The sequence below is a fragment of the Sinohyriopsis cumingii genome, chromosome 17 (genome assembly GCF_028554795.1).
Source record: "Sinohyriopsis cumingii isolate HCF-2022 chromosome 17, ASM2855479v2, whole genome shotgun sequence".
NCBI lineage: Eukaryota > Metazoa > Mollusca > Bivalvia > Unionida > Unionidae > Sinohyriopsis > Sinohyriopsis cumingii.
Window position 1 is genome coordinate 61232030 of NC_142977.1, and position 24448 is coordinate 61256477.

The window sequence follows — 24448 nt, forward strand, 5'->3', positions numbered from 1 at the left end:
CCATACAAAAATGCTCCCTAATAGTGTCTGGGGCTATCGATGTGACGTGAAATTCTTCCAGAACCAAGTTTGCTTTTCCTCCGAACAGTGATTACAATCCTGGATTTGATATACGTCAAAATATTACCGATTACGGTCGAGAAATTTGCATGATGCTTCCTCTGAGCAGCATTTTTGGAATATGTCGCGATATCTGCGCGAAATTCGGATGAGTTAAACTTATGCTGATTTTAGAAAGAGATTACACAGCTCAGTACATGTACAAAAAGACTGCGCTGGAGCTCCGCACGATGGTCAGTTCCCGATGACTTGGCGCGCGTTGTGGATGCCCAATATTACATCCTCTGCTGCGCACATGCTTGAATTAGATGCTACACTGGCTCGATTTATCAAAGAAAAGTTACTTTGAACAACACCGAATTTACATGCAACAATTTCCACGAGCAGCAAACTTCCCAGACATGCAATAGTGGCTTTTCAGTTATCCACACGGCCTAAAAACCAAACTGGAAACACAAATATTTTCGACAATTTAAGTTTATCTAGTATTCACGTCCGCATAAAATCTTACAGCTTCAGCATGTCAATGACAATATCTTTGGCTGGTACTCTTTTTTATATCCAGAAGAGATACACCGGAACATTACCTGTAGAACCAACGCTTTAATAGAGTCTTACAGCTTCATATATTTCCAGGTGGTTAAGTAGTTTTCTGTTGATATGTAATAATACAACAACAACTCAGTCACAGACTAGTGGTATTTCGAATGCAAAACATGAATGGGTAGTAAAAACCCTACAGAAATGGTCACTAAAAATAATATCTTCATGGACAAGTCGTTTGCAGATTGTGACGGGTCGGGCAGCAAAATCGCTTCAAGCCACTTCTTCCGAGACTTAAAGTACCTTTTCTTTAAAAAAAAATTCATCACTGTCATTGCAGACATGCGATCTGGACACGAGCTGAGAAAACCTTCGGATAGAGCAAAATCTGTTTGTAGGAGATTGTAGAAAATGTGATGAGCGTCAGATCATAAGCAGTGCTACTGACATCTATCGGTAAACGTCCAAGACCACGGGGAGGACGGACATTGCTAGGACATAAATATATCAAACCATCGAATCCGCTTAAAAAAAAAACAAAAAAACAACTGGATGACAATGATCAACCTCTGCCTGGTCAGGAACCTTATAATATCATAATATCCTGGAGCCGATAGCCATTCAGCATAATATATGTTACAGAGGTCATCCAAACGATAAGACAAGATGTAATTAAATCATGCTGAGGGACTTAAGGGAAGTCAAAGCCTAAACTTTGAGAGAACGAATTGACAGCGTTCTGGTACGTGGAATCATAGGAACTCCGCATAAGTTGGGTATAGGCGTCATGACGTCCGGAACGAAACTAAGGGTTGCTGATTGGATTTATCAAAGTTGTCAGTGACAAGGTGAGACTGAACCAGATGAGCCTAAGGGACGCCGTAAATGATAATACCAAGGCGCTCAGACTCCAACTAACAGGACGTTTTTCTAAACTAGCTCACAACCGGCCAGATAGAAGCCTGCGAAGTAATACGGAAGCAACATAACTTCAATCCCCAACAAGAATATTTATGGAAGAGACTTGAAGAGATGGATGAGAAAAGCCTCAAAGCAGCAGTTCTTAAAGCTCTGTAATAATTACAAAATTCTCTCCTTCTAGCAACAAGAGAGCCCATTTGGCTATAAAGAATCATGCAATGTCCCTTTAAACGATTGACAACAGCTTAAAAATGGTACACTCTGGACATTTCCCACCTAAGCTAAAACTTAATAAAAATGGATAACTAAAAGTGTCCTAAAATATATCAAGATGTGGAAAGAGTTGCCTTTTGTAATATTTTAGTTATCCATTTTTATGCATAGTGCATACAATGTACGATCAATGGAATAGGTAACTTACGCAACCCCAAAGTAAAACTATTTGGGTTTATGTATTTTGGTAATAGGGTCCGACCCCATATAGGAAATTGGCCATAATGCGACAATACAGCGTCAGGCACCCACTATGCATCGCAAAAACTAATCATGGCGGAATAGCACACAAGCTTAAATGGTCGTACGTGCCTAGTAGGCGACATGTGACTCTGCGACTTTAATTCAATTGAACGACCAAGCATTTGAGTAGATATGTGGTTCCTGTTTGAGTCTCTACGTTCTGTTGTTTTGTTGTTGTTGTTGTTGTTGTTGTTAACGTGTCATTTATTGAACTATTGTTTATCTAAGTGTGAATTGTGAAATCGCTATACTTTAATCTATCCATCATTTTTCACTTCTTGGAGCCTAATCCTTTTTTCACACATGGTTTCCAAATTAGGATCCAGAATCAAACACAAAATGTGTTCTCTGTGCTACGTTTCACTGTCAGACTCTAGTCCAACATACCTATCCGATCTCACCCATGTGTAGACACCAGCAAGATACTTACGCTCCTCTTCTGACAATCGTATACTCATTATTCCCACTGTGAAAACAAAGTCATATGGACATCGTTCTATTGCATACCAGGGCCCAGCAACGTCGAATGAATTGCCCACTGAACTTAGACACAAAGACACGGGGATCACATTCAAGAGTGCTCTCAAAACTCACTTATTCCGACTGCAAGAAAAAAACTTAAAGACAGAATAATGTTTCCTACCTTAAATATTCTCAGCATGTTTTTTATGTTTTCTAATTTCATGTTGTTTGTTTTTGTAATCATATCATTATGTTTTTATCTTATAGGTGTTGTCTAATGTTGTAAAGCGCTTAGAGCTTCTAAAGATTAGGCGCTATACAAGGTCCTCATTATTATTATTTCACAACTTGATATTTAAACTACTCTGACAAGGAACCGACCAGCTTAAAGAAATAAGACACTGCTTGCACAATATTGACTTTAAGTTATTTTAATAGTAATTAACGAGAGAGCAAAATTATGTTTTTTAATCTGAACTTTCTTGTATGGGAATGTTGTGCGTGATATCAGTGTGTATGTATGTATGTATGTATGTATGTATGTATGTATGAATGGATGGATGGATGTATGTCTGCCTGGATGTCTGGATGTGTATTTGCGTGTGTGCGTGCGTGTGTATGTTTGTATATATATATATATATATATATATATATATATATATATATATATATATATATATATATATATATATATGTGTGTGTGTGTGTGTGTGTGTGGAAGTATGTTTAGTCAGAATGAATACCTTGTAGTATTCAGAACTATATCAATTAGGTTATAAAACACGAATCTGCAATATTTACTGATTATCATTGTGTCATTATCTTATTTATCTTTGGTAGGGATTCTTACTAATGCATACTACAACTCGATCCGATTATGATTTTCATATTCCATTAAACGGCGAATGCAGATTTACAGACATGTGCTTTAGGTCACATACGTGTTAGGTCAGATGTTGTGTAACTACTTTTGTTTGTACAGGTGTATCGCTATATGCCCACTATTTTCTTATCTGAAGTAAGCCTATGAGCTCTTAGCAAAATACTGGATAAATGACACTTTAAAAACGGATAATAGAGGGACCATCAGTACAATCAGGAAAATTCAACTTTGATGATGCATTTGGCTATGCTTTCATTATTAGATAAGTCAATATCTCTCTTCAGAGATAACATTGGTCCAATTTTAACTAGAACATTACTGTGAAATGGATTTTGTCTGCAACACTAGCACCAATTTATAGCTGATTAAGTTTAGAAGTGGTCTTTACTTATTTTATCCTCGCAATTCTCTTCTAATATCTACGAGATAAAAGTATAAAACGGTATTAACTGTATGCATCTCAATATATTGTGTATCTTGTGGTATTTTCAACCCAGCCTGTTCCAATAATTGTGAAATTCTACTTTAAGAATGAAGTGGGGATAAAACTTGTTTGCACCTTTATAAAAAATAAAAAACAAAAAAAAAACAAGAGCAAAATCCCTAAATAAAACAAAAACAAAATCAAATAAAAAACAAAACAAGAAACTACACAACAACAAAATAACAATTCTAGTCAATGAGGTGAATTAACCATGTCGGTATGATTGCACCTACTCAGTCCATATCAAAGAGGAGTATCAATCACATTTAAAACAACAACAACAAAAAAACAAGTAATAACTTAAATAGCCCGCCTCATAAATGGTATAGTGACAATATTATGTTACTGCATTAACTTGTACACGTGTTCCCTACAACGCCCAAGGAAACAACATAATACTCGCTTTGCCTAGGTAAGCTTATTAGGCAATTCTCAAAATAATGGAAGAAGAGATCGGTGAGGCCGTTCTTGCTGGGCTTCATCGCTAACACGAAATTTTAACTTTGATGTCGTGTTTTTCTATGCTTTCATTATTGGGCCAGGTTTTATTAGTCTCCAGAGAGAGCAGATGTTAGTCTAGTTATAACATGAACACTTTTAGAAATGGAATATGGTTACAGCATCAGCACATGATTCGTCTCCGATTCCGGACCAGGATGATGTAGATGTATCAAATGCAACAGCATATCAAAATGGCAGTAACTGTTGCTAAGTAATATTGTAAATAACTTTCACCTCTTCGTATTATTACAGTTTTCTACTGTTGGCAACAACAATTCATTTCTGAAGAGTAAACTGCGTACACTGCATACGGCCTTATAGACAGACCGTAAGGAACATTATTCGTTCAGAAATTATTTATCGACTCTTCCAAACGATTTATAATCTGTTGAAACGATTTGCTTTGTAAGCAATATCTACTGAAACTCGATCGTTGTACGAGAGAAGATGTCGATCATTAAAAGTACTTTATAGACTGTTAACCGGCTTTTCAGAAAATAAGGCATGTAACCTATTACTTTCATTTTTGATCTGATTATAAAGCCCTATTGCGACTCAATTTATTGTCATAAGAAAAGTACAGGCACTGCGTGCATCAACGATTCCTGTGGGGACCGCTCCGGTGGCCTAAGTTGTTAGACCTTCCGCCTTGGATGTGGGAGATCACTGGTTCAAACCCCGGCCTAGTCATGCCAAAGACTTATAATAATGGCACTTGCAGCTGCCTCACTTGACGATCAGTGTGGCATTCCGCATTAAGAGATGAGTGTTAGGAGTGGTCGGACTGGTGTCAAGGAAATGTGACTGGGTGGCACGTGATACATCATGTCTGCGGCAAGATGTACCGGTGCTAGACATTACTGTAAGCTGCCACACTGCAGACACCGTAGCGATATTGTTAAAGCTACATTAAAAACCAAAATACACACACGCACACATGATTTCTCAGTTAAAGACAGAACAGCCATACATTGGATCAGTAGCACTACACTTATAAAGAATGCATTTCATACGAGACACACATTTGTGGTTTGTTCTTGTGGCTATCCTATCTTAGTTGGTTTAACAGGCTGAATAGAAGAAACAATGCACCAGACGAACCTCGGTTATGTTGTAAATGAACGTATCGTGCAAAGTTAATTCCGCAACGTCTGACAAATGACGCTTTGAAGATTTCGATGAACAGACGGTCAGCGGAGGATCAGCATTGTGACTGTACCATCAAACAAAATCATGTTTTAACCCGATTTATAATTTATCTGGTTTAGGAAGGAGACCATCAGAGTTCATGATTTACTCCCACTTTAGGAAGCCAATAGGACAATAGGTTCGGCAATAAAATTAGGTAATATTTTAGTGGTTTATAAATATAGCTGAAAATAACAGCAGACGTCTACAAATTAACTATTTCCTTTTCCGAAGCACGAGCAGCAAATAATATATTCATTCTGTACAATACCGAGCCATATCTAGGTTTACATTTAGTCGATTCCAGAGATTTATGTGGTAATTGCGGGTTTTTATTTTGGTAGCATCCCAGATATGTAGGAAACATACATTACAGATATGCAGGAAAAATACCCACATCTATGTTCTTATTTTTGTAGGAAACAAAAGGCATTCTAAACAAAAAAAATGTCTTTCCTTCTGGAGTTTTATTTTTATAAGTGGCTCCATAGTGTTGAGCAAACAATAAAAATAATCAGCTGTACAAAAACATTAAATGTGAACGCTTTGTAAACCAATATCAGTGGTTGTCAAGGCCTTTAAACTATTATCTACCAATGTTTTGATCACTATTCTATTTCACAATTGTAGTAATTCCGATACTTCCTCGACTTGTCAAAAGGTGATGCTGATATAAAAGTCATAGGTTCATGAATTTAAAGGTTAACGAGTCTTCGATTCAAAACACTTGTATTCGAAACATAGAGTTTCATATGAAAAACATTCATACCCATAGAAGTTAAAGACTGCGATTTTAATTACAGTATTGTAAATCAGTTTTGATATCACCAAAAGTCACAAATATTTCATTTTAAAGGCAAAATAGATTTTAAACATTGTGTTTCCTCATACGTTTAAATTTTACTAACCATTTAAGTGTATCTGCACCTTTTTAACATAATAGTTTAATCAACGAACAGATTCTTCACAGGATACACGCAACAAAAGAATGATATTTGAACGAGAAACTTTTTTGCGATATATTTATGTAATTCCAGTCTTTGATTAGAGTCAACGTTACGTTAAAAACGGGATGGTCAGAAAACAGTATGGAATCGGAAATACAGTAAGAATTTTCCTTACGCTTTAACTCTGACGGCTATGTGATATCTTTCTTGAAGACACGTGCTACTTTAAATTTACGGTATTTTAAAAGTATGTGTGAAACTCAATAAAGTATATATAGAGCGTTTGTCAGCAATTAGAATTTCATTTTGTCTTCTATGGGAACATGTTGGTATACTAAAATTAAAACGTATAAACAGCAGCCACCTATGGAGAAAATAGTAAAACTGGAATTTACAAACAGGTGGCATGTGTATGTAAGATTATATTTCAAACTTCGTTTGTGGACTAGTGTAATGAGTCAATTAACATTATTATATTTAAATTTTGTTCGACCCGTTTCGTAAAGTAGTATTTCACAATTACTGGAACATGCTGGATTCAAAATACAGCTGGATAAGGAATTTGTTGAGACGCGTACGGCTCCCTGTCATTTTATTATTGAATTACATAAACAGTAGAGTTGGATTGCGAAGGTAACATAAGCAAAGATCAATCGTAAACTTAATCAAGTATTGAAACTGTATTCAGCCAATTATTATTATTATTATTATTATCTCAACTGATTTTAGTCAACTTTTCAACAAAACTATCCAGTGCATTTTTTTCTCTCAACAAATTATCTTTCACAAAATATTAATGTATCATGTCCAGATTAATCTATCCAATGCGCTGAATTAACTCAACAACAAAGTTATCTTAGAGTTCTTTTATCATTACATAACACTGCTTTCACTACTATTTGACACAGTTACTTAACATTGCAACAGATGGATGCCTCGTGTTTCTCTCCACCTTGTATAATTATGTATGAAACAGCTGTTCAAACTTCAAATAATATCTAGATTAACCAGTTATTCAATTTTCCCAAATGGCAGGCATCGATTTAACTAGAGTAATATATATTAAATAAGTAAATACTATGCATATGCACAAGAAATATCTTGATCTTTCTCCATCTAATACAGGGGTCTCAAACACTCGGCCCGCGGCCCGCATGCGGCCCGCAACGGCATATTTTGCGGCCCGCGACGCATTTTATGATTTTCAAAAAATTGACTATTCATTTATTTCTTTTTCTCTCGCCGCCTTTTGAACTTTAACGTTAGCGCCATTTTAACCATAAGAAACTCTGACTTACTTATGTATTCGTAGTCTTTCTATTAATTGTCGCCCTTAATGCGGACTTCCGGTTACGGTTTTTTAGTAAAGTGATCGAGTTGATGTTGAATTATAAAGTTGATTTTGTTGCATTTTTATAAACATAAAAGCCCAAATAAATGTCTTCTGTTTCGAAAAAAAGAAAACTCGCGGACGAAAAGAGAGTTTTTCAAGTCAAATGGGAGGATTTATATTTTGTCACTGAGGCCAGCGATAAAATTCAATGACTCGTTTGTCAACAAACGATAGCTGTTCGGAAGGAGTATAACGTGCGTCGGCACTACGAAACAATGCACCGTGGGAAATATGACGCTTACGCGGGCAAAATTAAAGAGGATAAAGTTATGCAACTTAAATAAATCAGCATTATGCAAACAAAGAAGTTTCTTTACCAATGTTAGTGCAACGAAGATTCAGTAAGAGCAAGTTTCGCTATAAGACTGTAGAATAGGGATCTCAAACACTCGGCCCGCCAAGCCGTATCCTGTGGCCCGCAAAACGATTGGCGTCACAAGGTGTCATGAGAGATAACAAAGGTGGTGCGGCCCTTGGGCCATTGAAAATCCTCTCATGCGGCCTCAGGGTGGTTTGAGTTTGAGACCCCTGAAATACGGTCTTTAGAGACTATGTTTCGTATTAAAGGGCACAGGGGCAGACGGGGCGGTTGCATCGAACGCTAGAGGTCTTGGGGTGAGAAAACCCTTAGGGCTATCACGGTCACCCTGTGCGTCATTAACATTTAGTACGCCACAGTAGAAAATAGCAATTCTGCTGAAGATTCTGTTTACGTATTAGAATAAATAAAGGTAATTGGGAAAAAATTTTCAAAGTAATCTTTCAGGCAAACTCATCTGATTAATTGCAACAGTTGTGGAGGATGGGGAGAAACCAACAAGATGCTTGTGTCTGTTACATAGAAATTATGTGAGAGAAACTATCCAAAAAATAATTAAAGACGAAAATGAAAACTACAAGAAATCAATTTGATTTTCTTGGAGAAGTTGTGAATTTTTCATAAACTTCATAATAAGGAAAATGAATAGAGGACAGACATTTACAGGCGTATTTCATGCACAAGTTCCTGTTCTTGTTTTATTTAAAGACATTTTCATATGAAACATATTCAACTATTTTGCCACCAGTTTCCATCAAAAGAGTATCTAGAAATAACGCGTCTCATACAGTTATATAGATGTTTGATTTATTTTCACAGGTATTACACTAACTATATCGAATTCGCTAATTCGAGACACTCTTTTGATGGATAATCGATGTTAAAACCATAAAATTGCTGTTTCTGTCTCCCCTTATATTCTCTGCGTTTATCTGTGGGCGTGGTTTATTCCATATATATATATATATAGAGAGAGAGAGAGAGAGAGAGAGAGGGGTGGAGGGGTGGACAGAGCGAGAGAGAGAGAGAGAGGGGGAGAGAGGGAGAGAATTCCAGATATACACCAAACAGAACAGAAAATGATTATTCCTGCATTATACAGGAGAGTATTTGATACTACAGAATGTTTTATTATTAGCAAATAATAAATCACGCAAGTTAGCGAATATTCATCTCACACTTTACTGAGGTTAGAACCACACTAATATATCTTACGAATCGTTGGTTTTAAACTGACAGAAAAAGACAAGAAAGGAAAGCCAACAAGTTCTGTAAACCTCGAAAAATAATTTAAAAAAGATCTTGTAATATTGTGAATTAAATCCGAAATACTCATAAAGGTTATATCACAAGTCCTAATGTATCGAATATTTTAGATGATGTTCCGAATAAATTCCAACCTTGAAAGTGCTTATGTACCAATAGCCTGGAATATTGTTCATGTACTTAAAGTCTTGATGTATCACAATGATATAGTTCAAAACTACAAAAGAATTCAAAACAATGCCAGAATATGGGTGTTTTTAACCTTCATCTACGTGCCTCGGATACCGACATATAACTCTTCAAAATCGTTCCTTAACCACGTGATAATTATTATTGCGTTGTACAGGCGATAAATTTCAGATTTCTCGAGCTTTACCTATAAGTATATCTTGTAATAATAACGTACAATGGTCTCTTTGTCATTTCAAATCTTCAGCAATTGTTTCAAAACGAGGAAAATATTCGTCTACGGTTTTTTTTTTTTTTTTTTTTTAAATGGGGTACTTAACAAATAGTTCTAGTAACATCAAAACCTGAACTCGTGTGTAAATTTGAGGGATGCTTTCCCATTGCCAGTTCTAGTACCTTCAATATAAATTGTGTTTCCTTTTCATCATTTTCTATTTCCTTTTGTAGTTGCATCTCTTCATATTTCATTTTTGATTCGCGTCATTTCGTCTGAAATTAAACCCTTCTTAACGTTATTTCCATATGGAATTTTACATGCAACTCTTTTAATTTCCTACCCGAACCGTATATAAACTTACTAATCAAATGAAAAGCATTTTTATGCAAAAGATTCTTTTCAGCCAAAATATATTTTATTTCTTGCTTCGTTAAAAACGCCATCGCTTCAGAAAAATGATATTATGTGCCAAGCTGGAGCAATTCGTCCTCTTCAACCCTTCGCTGGTAGGGTTTCAAGTAAAGTTCTCCACTTTAGATGGCATTCTGAAAGCTTGTTGAATCTCACTCAAAATTCCTCAACTAAATGAAACTAAAATACCAGGGAATGGAAATATTCTGAAACAAAGTGAATTTCAATTTCAAAAGTCAAATGAAGCTTTCTGAAATATTTTATAATAATTTTTTCTTCTTTATTTTTGGTAAGGATTACTGCTTATTTTATATCACTGCGAATCTGATGATTGATTATTTGATGATTGGTGAATTTATTGCCTAACTGAGCAGATTAAATAAGCAAAGTCCAATCGTAAACTTAATCAACTACTGAAGATGTATTCTGCCAATTATTATTACTATTATTATTATTATTATTATTATTATCGTAAATGATTTTAATCACCTTTTCAATAAAAGGGTGATTCTATCATACTTTTATCTTACATAGCACTACTTCCAATACTATTTGACACATTTACATACAATGTAACAGATGGCTGCCTCCTGTTTTTCTCCACCTTGTGTAATTAGGTCATAAACAGCTGTTAAAACTTCCAAATAATATCTAGATTAACCGGTTATTCAATTCTCTGAGATGACATGCCTAAGTCTAACTAGAGTATTTAAATAAACATCATGTCACAACTGACAAAAGTCCATCAAAGAAATTCTATTATTTTACCTTTAGCATACAGTTCATTTTCACGTGGTGTGGACTATATAAGCCAACAGAATATTTTCTTCGGCAGATATCAACATCAAGACGCCTCGCTGCTGTTATCACCGTCTGAACAGCTATTTCGAAAAGAAATTCTGAGTGACCGATGGTAAACTTCTTTTTTATTTTTATAATAATTCACTTTGCATTGCTGTCAGATGGCTTAACTAGTTAATGGTTAGTAATATAATTTTTTATGAGTCAGGACATTGTATAATTATAATAGGAAGCTCACTATTCGAAATCGTATAAGATACTGATTCTTTAATTTCATTGGGTCGGCAACAAAGTAAAATCGCAACTAATTTATTCCAAATATATAAACAGTGTTTCTTTTTCTCGCCTTGATTTTATGAGGAAAGATTACATATATTTGGCTGGATTTTATTACCAATATTTCAGGTTTGTCTTGCTGCCCGCAAGTGCATATTTTGCGGCCCGCGACGCATTTTATGATTTTCAAAAAATTGACTATTCATTTATTTCTTTTTCTCTCGCTGCCTTTTGAACTTTAACGTTAGCGCCATTTTAACCATAAGAAACTCTGACTTACTTATTTATTCGTAGTCTTTCTATTAATTGTCGCCCTTAATGCGGACTTCCGGTTACGGTTTTTTAGTAAAGTGATCGAGTTGATGTTGAATTATAAAGTTGATTTTGCTGCATTTTTATAAACATAAAAGCCCAAATAAATGTCTTCTGTTTCGAAAAAAAGAAAACTCGCGGACGAAAAGAGAGTTTTTCAAGTCAAATGGGAGGATTTATATTTTGTCACTGAGGTCAGCGATAAAATTCAATGTCTCGTTTGTCAACAAACGATAGCTGTTCGGAAGGAGTATAACGTGCGTCGGCACTACGAAACAATGCACCGTGAGAAATATGACGCTTACGCGGGCAAAATTAGAGAGGATAAAGTTATGCAACTTAAATCAGCATTATGCAAACAAAGAAGTTTCTTTACCAATGTTAGTCAGTGCAACGAAGATTCAGTAAGAGCAAGTTTAGCTATAAGACTGTAGAATAGGGATCTCAAACACTCGGCCCGCCAAGCCGTATCCTGTGGCCCGCAAAACGATTGGCGTCACAAGGTGTCATGAGAGATAACAAAGGTGGTGCGGCCCTTGGGCCATTGAAAATCCTCTCATGCGGCCTCAGGGTGGTTTGAGTTTGAGACCCCTGAAATACGGTCTTTAGAGACTATGTTTCGTATTAAAGGGCACAGGGGCAGACGGGGCGGTTGCATCGAACGCTAGAGGTCTTGGGGTGAGAAAACCCTTAGGGCTATCACGGTCACCCTGTGCGTCATTAACATTTAGTACGCCACAGTAGAAAATAGCAATTCTGCTGAAAATTCTGTTCACGTATTAGAATAAATAAAGGTAATTGGGAAAAAATTTTCAAAGTAATCTTTCAGGCAAACTCATCTGATTAATTGCAACAGTTGTGGAGGATGGGGAGAAACCAACAAGATGCTTGTGTCTGTTACATAGAAATTATGTGAGAGAAACTATCCAAAAAATAATTAAAGACGAAAATGAAAACTACAAGAAATCAATTTGATTTTCTTGGAGAAGTTGTGAATTTTTTATAAACTTCATAATAAGGAAAATGAATAGAGGACAGACATTTACAGGCGTATTTCATGCACAAGTTCCTGTTCTTGTTTTATTTAAAGACATTTTCATATGAAACATATTCAACTATTTTGCCACCAGTTTCCATCAAAAGAGTATCTAGAAATAACGCGTCTCATACAGTTATATAGATGTTTGATTTATTTTCACAGGTATTACACTAACTATATCGAATTCGCTAATTCGAGACACTCTTTTGATGGATAATCGATGTTAAAACCATAAAATTGCTGTTTCTGTCTCCCCTTATATTCTCTGCGTTTATCTGTGGGCGTGGTTTATTCCATATATATATATATATAGAGAGAGAGAGAGAGAGAGAGAGAGGGGTGGAGGGGTGGACAGAGCGAGAGAGAGAGAGAGAGAGGGGGAGAGAGGGAGAGAATTCCAGATATACACCAAACAGAACAGAAAATGATTATTCCTGCATTATACAGGAGAGTATTTGATACTACAGAATGTTTTATTATTAGCAAATAATAAATCACGCAAGTTAGCGAATATTCATCTCACACTTTACTGAGGTTAGAACCACACTAATATATCTTACGAATCGTTGGTTTTAAACTGACAGAAAAAGACAAGAAAGGAAAGCCAACAAGTTCTGTAAACCTCGAAAAATAATTTAAAAAAGATCTTGTAATATTGTGAATTAAATCCGAAATACTCATAAAGGTTATATCACAAGTCCTAATGTATCGAATATTTTAGATGATGTTCCGAATAAATTCCAACCTTGAAAGTGCTTATGTACCAATAGCCTGGAATATTGTTCATGTACTTAAAGTCTTGATGTATCACAATGATATAGTTCAAAACTACAAAAGAATTCAAAACAATGCCAGAATATGGGTGTTTTTTAACCTTCATCTACGTGCCTCGGATACCGACATATAACTCTTCAAAATCGTTCCTTAACCACGTGATAATTATTATTGCGTTGTACAGGCGATAAATTTCAGATTTCTCGAGCTTTACCTATAAGTATATCTTGTAATAATAACGTACAATGGTCTCTTTGTCATTTCAAATCTTCAGCAATTGTTTCAAAACGAGGAAAATATTCGTCTACGGTTTTTTTTTTTTTTTTTTTAAATGGGGTACTTAACAAATAGTTCTAGTAACATCAAAACCTGAACTCGTGTGTAAATTTGAGGGATGCTTTCCCATTGCCAGTTCTAGTACCTTCAATATAAATTGTGTTTCCTTTTCATCATTTTCTATTTCCTTTTGTAGTTGCATCTCTTCATATTTCATTTTTGATTCGCGTCATTTCGTCTGAAATTAAACCCTTCTTAACGTTATTTCCATATGGAATTTTACATGCAACTCTTTTAATTTCCTACCCGAACCGTATATAAACTTACTAATCAAATGAAAAGCATTTTTATGCAAAAGATTCTTTTCAGCCAAAATATATTTTATTTCTTGCTTCGTTAAAAACGCCATCGCTTCAGAAAAATGATATTATGTGCCAAGCTGGAGCAATTCGTCCTCTTCAACCCTTCGCTGGTAGGGTTTCAAGTAAAGTTTTCCACTTTAGATGGCATTCTGAAAGCTTGTTGAATCTCACTCAAAATTCCTCAACTAAATGAAACTAAAATACCAGGGAATGGAAATATTCTGAAACAAAGTGAATTTCAATTTCAAAAGTCAAATGAAGCTTTCTGAAATATTTTATAATAATTTTTTCTTCTTTATTTTTGGTAAGGATTACTGCTTATTTTATATCACTGCGAATCTGATGATTGATTATTTGATGATTGGTGAATTTATTGCCTAACTGAGCAGATTAAATAAGCAAAGTCCAATCGTAAACTTAATCAACTACTGAAGATGTATTCTGCCAATTATTATTACTATTATTATTATTATTATTATTATTATTATCGTAAATGATTTTAATCACCTTTTCAATAAAAGGGTGATTCTATCATACTTTTATCTTACATAGCACTACTTCCAATACTATTTGACACATTTACATACAATGTAACAGATGGCTGCCTCCTGTTTTTCTCCACCTTGTGTAATTAGGTCATAAACAGCTGTTAAAACTTCCAAATAATATCTAGATTAACCGGTTATTCAATTCTCTGAGATGACATGCCTAAGTCTAACTAGAGTATTTAAATAAACATCATGTCACAACTGACAAAAGTCCATCAAAGAAATTCTATTATTTTACCTTTAGCATACAGTTCATTTTCACGTGGTGTGGACTATATAAGCCAACAGAATATTTTCTTCGGCAGATATCAACATCAAGACGCCTCGCTGCTGTTATCACCGTCTGAACAGCTATTTCGAAAAGAAATTCTGAGTGACCGATGGTAAACTTCTTTTTTATTTTTATAATAATTCACTTTGCATTGCTGTCAGATGGCTTAACTAGTTAATGGTTAGTAATATAATTTTTTATGAGTCAGGACATTGTATAATTATAATAGGAAGCTCACTATTCGAAATCGTATAAGATACTGATTCTTTAATTTCATTGGGTCGGCAACAAAGTAAAATCGCAACTAATTTATTCCAAATATATAAACAGTGTTTCTTTTTCTCGCCTTGATTTTATGAGGAAAGATTACATATATTTGGCTGGATTTTATTACCAATATTTCAGGTTTGTCTTGCTGCCCGCAAGTGCATATTTTGCGGCCCGCGACGCATTTTATGATTTTCAAAAAATTGACTATTCATTTATTTCTTTTTCTCTCGCTGCCTTTTGAACTTTAACGTTAGCGCCATTTTAACCATAAGAAACTCTGACTTACTTATTTATTCGTAGTCTTTCTATTAATTGTCGCCCTTAATGCGGACTTCCGGTTACGGTTTTTTAGTAAAGTGATCGAGTTGATGTTGAATTATAAAGTTGATTTTGCTGCATTTTTATAAACATAAAAGCCCAAATAAATGTCTTCTGTTTCGAAAAAAAGAAAACTCGCGGACGAAAAGAGAGTTTTTCAAGTCAAATGGGAGGATTTATATTTTGTCACTGAGGTCAGCGATAAAATTCAATGTCTCGTTTGTCAACAAACGATAGCTGTTCGGAAGGAGTATAACGTGCGTCGGCACTACGAAACAATGCACCGTGAGAAATATGACGCTTACGCGGGCAAAATTAGAGAGGATAAAGTTATGCAACTTAAATCAGCATTATGCAAACAAAGAAGTTTCTTTACCAATGTTAGTCAGTGCAACGAAGATTCAGTAAGAGCAAGTTTAGCTATAAGACTGTAGAATAGGGATCTCAAACACTCGGCCCGCCAAGCCGTATCCTGTGGCCCGCAAAACGATTGGCGTCACAAGGTGTCATGAGAGATAACAAAGGTGGTGCGGCCCTTGGGCCATTGAAAATCCTCTCATGCGGCCTCAGGGTGGTTTGAGTTTGAGACCCCTGAAATACGGTCTTTAGAGACTATGTTTCGTATTAAAGGGCACAGGGGCAGACGGGGCGGTTGCATCGAACGCTAGAGGTCTTGGGGTGAGAAAACCCTTAGGGCTATCACGGTCACCCTGTGCGTCATTAACATTTAGTACGCCACAGTAGAAAATAGCAATTCTGCTGAAAATTCTGTTCACGTATTAGAATAAATAAAGGTAATTGGGAAAAAATTTTCAAAGTAATCTTTCAGGCAAACTCATCTGATTAATTGCAACAGTTGTGGAGGATGGGGAGAAACCAACAAGATGCTTGTGTCTGTTACATAGAAATTATGTGAGAGAAACTATCCAAAAAATAATTAAAGACGAAAATGAAAACTACAAGAAATCAATTTGATTTTCTTGGAGAAGTTGTGAATTTTTTATAAACTTCATAATAAGGAAAATGAATAGAGGACAGACATTTACAGGCGTATTTCATGCACAAGTTCCTGTTCTTGTTTTATTTAAAGACATTTTCATATGAAACATATTCAACTATTTTGCCACCAGTTTCCATCAAAAGAGTATCTAGAAATAGCGCGTCTCATACAGTTATATAGATGTTTGATTTATTTTCACAGGTATTACACTAACTATATCGAATTCGCTAATTCGAGACACTCTTTTGATGGATAATCGATGTTAAAACCATAAAATTGCTGTTTCTGTCTCCCCTTATATTCTCTGCGTTTATCTGTGGGCGTGGTTTATTCCATATATATATATATATAGAGAGAGAGAGAGAGAGAGAGAGAGAGAGAGAGGGGTGGAGGGGTGGACAGAGCGAGAGAGAGAGAGAGAGGGAGAGAGGGAGAGAGGGAGAGAATTCCAGATATACACCAAACAGAACAGAAAATGATTATTCCTGCATTATACAGGAGAGTATTTGATACTACAGAATGTTTTATTATTAGCAAATAATAAATCACGCAAGTTAGCGAATATTCATCTCACACTTTACTGAGGTTAGAACCACACTAATATATCTCACGAATCGTTGGTTTTAAACTGACAGAAGAAGACAAGAAAGGAAAGCCAACAAGTTCTGTAAACCTCGAAAAATAATTTAAAAAAGATCTTGTAATATTGTGAATTAAATCCGAAATACTCATAAAGGTTATATCACAAGTCCTAATGTATCGAATATTTTAGATGATGTTCCGAATAAATTCCAACCTTGAAAGTGCTTATGTACCAATAGCCTGGAATATTGTTCATGTACTTAAAGTCTTGATGTATCACAATGATATAGTTCAAAACTACAAAAGAATTCAAAACAATGCCAGAATATGGGTGTTTTTTAACCTTCATCTACGTGCCTCGGATACCGACATATAACTCTTCAAAATCGTTCCTTAACCACGTGATAATTATTATTGCGTTGTACAGGCGATAAATTTCAGATTTCTCGAGCTTTACCTATAAGTATATCTTGTAATAATAACGTACAATGGTCTCTTTGTCATTTCAAATCTTCAGCAATTGTTTCAAAACGAGGAAAATATTCGTCTACGGTTTTTTTGTTTTTTTTTTTTTAAATGGGGTACTTAGCAAATATTTCTAGTAACATCAAAACCTGAACTCGTGTGTAAATTTGAGGGATGCTTTCCCATTGCCAGTTCTAGTACCTTCAATATAATTGTGTTTCTTTTCATCATTTTCTATTTCCTTTTGTAGTTGCATCTCTTCATATTTCATTTTTGATTCGCGTCATTTCGTCTGAAATTAAACCCTTCTTAACGTTATTTCCATATGGATTTTTACATGCAACTCTTTTAATTTCCTACCCGAACAGTATATAAACTTACTAATCAAATGAAAAGCATTTTTATGCAAAAGATTTTTTTCAGTCAAAATATATTTTATTTCTTGCTTCGTTAAAAACGCCATCGCTTCAGAAAAATGATATTCTGTGCCAAGCTGGAGCAATTCGTCCTCTTCAACCCTTCGCTGGTAGGGTTTCAAGTAAAGTTCTCCACTTAAGGTGGCATTCTGAAAGCTTGTTGAACCTCACTCAAAATTCCTCAACTAAACGAAACTAAAATACCAGGGAATGGAAATATTCTGAAACAAAGTGAATTTCAATTTCAAAAGTCAAATGAAGCTTTCTGAAATATTTTATAATAATTTTTTCTTCTTTATTTTTGGTAAGGATTACTGCTTATTTTATATCACTGCGAATCTGATGATTGATTATTTGATGATTGGTGAATTTATTGCCTAACTGAGCAGATTAAATAAGCAAAGTCCAATCGTAAACTTAATCAACTACTGAAGATGTATTCTGCCAATTATTATTACTATTATTATTATTATTATTATTATCGTAAATGATTTTAATCACCTTTTCAATAAAAGGGTGATTCTATCATACTTTTATCTTACATAGCACTACTTCCAATACTAGTTGACACATTTACATACAATGCAACAGATGGCTGCCTCCTGTTTTTCTCCACCTTGTGTAATTATATCATAAACAGCTGTTAAAACTTCCAAATAATATCTAGATTAACCGGTTATTCAAATCTCCGAGATGACATGCCTTAGTCTAACTATAGTATTTAAATAAACATTATGTCACAACTGACAAAAGTCCATCAAAGAAATTCTATTATTTTACCTTTAGCATACAGTTCATTTTCACGTGGTGTGGACTATATAAGCCAACAGAATATTTTCTTCGGCAGATATCAACATCAAGACGCCTCGCTTCTATTACCACCGTCTGAACAGCTATTTCGAAAAAAAATTGTGAGTGACCGACGGTGAACTTCTTTTATATTTTTATAATAATTCACTTTGCATTGCTGTCAGATGGCTTGAGTAATTAGTGGTTAGTAATATAATTTTTGATGAGTCAGGACATTGTATAATTATGATAGGAAGCTCACAATTCAAAATCGTATAAGCTACGGATACTTTAATTTCATTGGGGCGGCAACAAAGTAAAATCGCAACTAATTTATTCCAAATATATAGGAAGAAATATGGCATATATTTGGCTGGATTTCATTACCAATATTTCAGCTTTGTGTCTTTTTTAATTTTAGTAATAGTAACTTCAATTGTGACCTACCGGCGAATACGAAGGAATATAGCTACATTACATGTGTTTATATAAAGACACGTATTTATGTGCAAGTGAAGCACGGCTTTAGCACTTTATGATTTGCCACTATGTTAAGTCATGATCATATATTTTGTTTTAATGAGGTTGTTGTATCATGGACAGACCATTAATGTTCCTGCAATCTCTCTTGGTGCTGATGATGGCCATCCATGCAATCTCTGCCTGCAAATGCGGTAAAAAGACCACAATGGAGGAAGCCGTCTGTAATAACCTGACATGTTGGTAACATTATTACATTACTGAGCTTCGTGCATTCAAGCTAAAAGCAAGAGAAAGAAGAACGTGAATAATTTTGATGAATATGATGGTGGATATAGAGATGTTATTGGTAAAGAATCAAGTAATGATACAACTGTAAATACTATTTCACAACTGCTGTTGATACTAATACCACCATCACATCTAAATATAATGTTGTTTTCATGGTACTTACTAGTCCTACGTATACTACTATATATATGTACAACAATTACAGACGTTAAGTTTTTATTGCCCAAATATTGCTCATCTACCGCTTCTTGTACTAATAACTTTGAAATGTACTTTTTAATTTGATTTGTTGGAAATCTTGATTTCTAGCATTTAATTATATTCATGCAACAATGGTCACGAGGTTGGAATGGTCTCAAACTGGATCTCCTATGTCTTTTACCCTCGATATTATATATTCTCTGCAGAGGTCCGCAAGAGAGGAGGCAAAGTAAAGAATCACACTCAATTGTTTGCCTTTATAATTGCTATGATCAATGTCGAAATGCAGCTCACAGTCGTAATTTGAATATTCTGGTAGGAAGTGTTCTAATAAACAGTACAAATTGACGCCACTATAGGGTACTCACTTAAAAATATTCAAATTGACTCCAATAAACGATGTCATAAGTTGATGTCGAAAATCAGATATCATATCTACTAATCATTCCTTCAATAAATTCTCCAAGATAAAATAAATTAATACCACATTAATCAGTATGCTACTTTAAGTCTTAACAACAGCATAGCATATGCTGGAAATCAAAAGTTGTAAACTTCGTCATTAATATGTACGTTTCTTTGCTTTCTCAATTGAAAAAGTCAATAGAAAATTGTCAAACTAAATTTAATACTTTGAACGACAATGTTATGGAACGTAAACGTGCATTCTCGTATACAAACGAGACTGAACATATTTGTTGGCTCCTTACTGTTGAGCTTCGTGATCCTATTAAAATCATACGTTTCTGTACTACAGTGATCATGGGAACTCCTATGAGTGCGGAATTTCTTGATGCAAGACTAAAGCCTGTCAATAAGCCAGAGGATGCTGACCTCATTAAATACACTGTATTTTTGCACGTCATGTACCATGTAAGTAAAACGATCTGTTTATGATAAACGTTTGACAGAATCCCAGCTCCACTGTGTTTCTCGAGTGCAATGTCTAACAATAATTATCGTAATTTGAGACAGCGTACGGATGAAGAGATATCAATTCATTTTTGTACCAAGCGTCTAACACATTCCATGATGTTGGGCAACCTAAGAACATTTAACATGAAAAGAGAAAGGAATTGTGATGCAACATACTTATGAATAGTGCTAGTTTAGTTTCCTATACCACAGATGTATCATTTACACTATTGGACTCATAATAGGCTCTGGAATAAATTCAATCGAATAATTCTGCAAAACTTAGAAAAAGTTAAAGTTCATTTGGTGTTTTGGTGATTTCGTCTACTATATAACTCTTTCTTTGTAAAATATTTTCCTTTCTATTTGCTATTTTCATATTGAGAAAACATCAATCGTATTCTTCCAAATTGATTGAAAATATCAATTTCTGTTCAGATTGTGTTATTTTTTAGCATTGTTTATTTCAAAATAGAGTGATGTAATGCTTGAATACATCATTGCAAGCACTGATCAAATGTACCCGATGGATTGATATACTAAAGCTTTGCACTGATTAAGTATTGATTTATTCTATAAATCCTAGAATTTCGTCGAATGAAGTATTTCAGACTTTCTGCAGCAAACATTTAATATCCAGAAATTACACAGTTCAAAAAAAGCAAAATATTTAAGATTATTTCATTGCTTCTTGAGTAATTCTTGTCGTTTTGAACCTTCTGACCTTCATAGGAGATATTGTAGATCTGTTCCTCAATCCTCACTTCAGTTCCTATATCGTCGTACTTATGTGATACGCATGCCAGTACATTATCATTGAACTCAAGAGCGCAAATATAAATAATTATATTTGCTGAAGATTGTAATATATATAAGCCTCTTAAATTTGCACCCTGACTTTGTCCTTGGGCGTCTTTATGATTCGCAATTCATGCAGCGTTGAAGAGACATTTATAGAAACCAAACATGTACTTTTTCTTTTCGTTCGTCAGTCTAACCAAACATATCTTTGATTGTTCCTTTTGTCATTCTATCGCAATGAACCCGCCGGCAATGTCCATATATGCAATGCATAGCTGTCTAGCATTATAGCACACATTGGACTATGGAAATAAAGGACACGTATTGCTTGCTTATCGATTACCATGAACCTTCATTGATACCACACATAAGTATCAGCTCTACACTGGAATAAAACATCATGCTTAATGGAGGCCTACTAATATGCCCTTAACATTAGTTAAATCATAGACAACGTCTTCAAATAGCATTGGTGTCTATAATATAATCGTTTTAGTGAGAAATAAACTAATACTTCTTTGCCTTCAAGATAAGGTTATTAATTAAAATGTATCCTCGGACTGACATTCGCACTCTTTATTTTGTAAGACTCACGGGAAACCAACTGTATAGGATTCTTTCAAAAGACATTTCACCTCTCCCGTTTCAGGAGGGACCTAATCGAATAAGAGAACACGATTACTTCCCAATGTTGACGCCATTGAAAACAGAGGTCTGTGGCGTTGAATTTGAAATGCACAAGGCTTATTTTATTGCTGGTAAGACACATAACTTCAAAAAGTCTTGCATTAGCTGCCTTAGTATTCCGCAATGCCAGCAGGATCTGCATAATCCCCTTGTATTGAATTTTCTGTTACCTAAGAGCGTCTTATATATTACGATGTAACGATGAACACTCAGACACTATAACACACACAAACACACACACTCATATTGTTACGACTTTATGGTCTTAAATAGTGTACCAGAAAAAAAGGAAAGGTAACAACTTAAGAACAAGTAACAAATAATTTATTTCTTAAAGTATATATATATATATATATATATATATATATATATATATATATATATACACACACATATTATAATTATTTTGTAATTTAGGAACGCATTGGAACAAAAACCTCTTAGTTGTCCATAGTTGTGATTATGTAGAGAGTGTTCCCTGGGACGAGAAGACCCATGAAGAATTCGAAGCCATGAATGATCTTCTAACACGCCAAACAGCACTTGAATGCAAGAAATCGTAGTTATTGATGACTTTGGTGTGGTTATCCCTTGCTAGTGTAACTATTTGTATACTTACCACTTCCAAGCGTAACTATGATAAATGAATAAAAATCATTGACTCATTCAGAGTTTCCGCTATTATTTTGACTATTCTACATTCTGTTAAACTGTATATCTTTCTTTCTTTCGGTCACCAAGATGAAAATAATGGCAAGGAACAGACCAGGCAAAACCAATTCAGATATGAAACAAGTAGACAGTCAGCCATGTTGTGTTGATATCACTGCCGTTTTGAAAGACACTAATTAACCTACATCTAGCCCTGACTCAGCTAGATATATTGTTTGACTAAAACTATATATTCTGTTTACAAAACACGAATGATTGTAAATGTCATCCAACCCATGTTCTACATGTTGTGCTTTTGACCATGAATTAGCCGGTTTGTGTCATGTTTAATTTTGTGACATCCTAATCGTATTGAAGACCACGAATAAAAAGTTAATCAATGTTCGTCTCTGTGGTAAATGTTTCCACGTGCTATGTTGCTTTGAAATTAAAGATTTAGTGATTTGGTTCATTGTTTTAGCACTACTAAAACTATTATGTTCATTTTGGCAATACAAATTTTGTCTACATTTATACGGAGAAGCTTCTTACCTGACGTACTCCTTTAATATTTTATCGATACATTTTTTCTGTATGGTCAATTATCCGTCTTTGTGGAGAGACTCCATGAGGCACGGATGATCAGAATAATTGCTACTAGAGTACCTGGTAGAACTTTATTGTAAAGGTGAGTGCAATGAAGGCAGTTGGATATATAATACTTAGGGTGCTCAGTTACTGGTTGTAGATTCAATGAAGGGGTTACGAATAAATGTATTACTTCATTGCAAGATTGAACGAGGAGACTAGAGTCACAGTCTAAAATAATTAAGTTGTAATTTAATACCGTGATACTGGCAAATGTTCACGGCGTCAAACAGTGTTTCATAAATAATCCAGTATATGCTACAGTATTTCCGAAGACCGCTGACGTCATGTTTTTAAACTTTAGGATTGTTCAGATGAGATTTGGATTATGTTGGTAGTAATTCCATACCTCTCTCTCTCTCTCTCAACTTGGATATTCCCACGAAGTAGTTGCTATTTCTGACCAGTGGAATTAAAATTTCCATACCTGCACTAGACTATTTCTGACCAGAGGAATTAAAATTCCGTACCTGCACTGGACGACAATTTCTGTGGGTACAATGTTGAATCGTTGATTAAACTAACCGGTATATAATCTGGCCGTGCAGAAAGACTTTTACACTACTCGCGAAAATCAGGCTATAGTCCGCCACCAATAAATGTAGCGCCTGACCTCTTCTAGATCTTGGCTTGACAGGTTTTCATGTATTCATGTATTCACTCTGCCCTCAAGACGAAGGTCACAGTAAGGAATAAAGTAAGTCACTATTACAGATGTTTAGATGAAACTTTAGTGAGATCCACAATTTATCATAGAATCATAGAATAGGCAAGTCTCTAGGCAAAGGTCATTAGCAAGGAAAAGGTAACTTAATTTGATGTGACATCTGTGTTAACTATGTGGATTTGTGTTGCCACACATCAGACTTTCACAACACAATATGTGTAGCTTATGCCCGAATGAAAAATAAAAATAACAAATTTGTAACTACAGCTAACTCTTATCATCATTCAAGAATTGTTGGAGGACCTCGT

The 24448-nt window shown here is 34.9% G+C and overlaps 1 protein-coding gene across 7 annotated transcripts; it reads left to right on the forward strand.

Moving 5' to 3' along the window:
- Positions 1-11134: 11134 nt before the first annotated feature.
- Positions 11135-22840, forward strand: LOC149779068 (uncharacterized). 7 transcript variants are annotated; one of them, XM_089938546.1, is made up of 7 exons: positions 11135-11213; positions 14933-15071; positions 18858-18921; positions 19384-19518; positions 20529-20644; positions 22137-22245; positions 22592-22840. In XM_089938546.1, exons 4-7 carry the CDS (start codon positions 19395-19397, stop codon positions 22735-22737), a joined length of 495 nt encoding a protein of 164 aa, XP_089794672.1. In that variant the 5' UTR covers positions 11135-11213; positions 14933-15071; positions 18858-18921; positions 19384-19394; the 3' UTR covers positions 22738-22840. The 7 variants fall into 7 exon arrangements, with proteins under 7 accessions (XP_089794672.1, XP_089794673.1, XP_089794676.1 ...); XM_089938547.1 differs by having other exon boundaries at positions 11146-11213; positions 14994-15071; positions 18797-18921; XM_089938550.1 differs by having other exon boundaries at positions 11146-11213; positions 14994-15071; positions 18797-18921; positions 19403-19518.
- The last annotated feature ends 1608 nt before the right edge of the window (positions 22841-24448 follow it).

Bases quoted from the DNA above. Each gene is read 5' to 3' on its own strand.
- LOC149779068 (XM_089938546.1), top strand. From the start codon at position 19,395: ATGGACAGACCATTAATGTTCCTGCAATCTCTCTTGGTGCTGATGATG. The intron at 19,519-20,528 runs GTTGGTAACATT...TCTGTACTACAG, and splicing joins CGTCTGTAATAACCTGACAT to TGATCATGGGAACTCCTATG. The intron at 22,246-22,591 runs GTAAGACACATA...TTTGTAATTTAG, and splicing joins CAAGGCTTATTTTATTGCTG to GAACGCATTGGAACAAAAAC.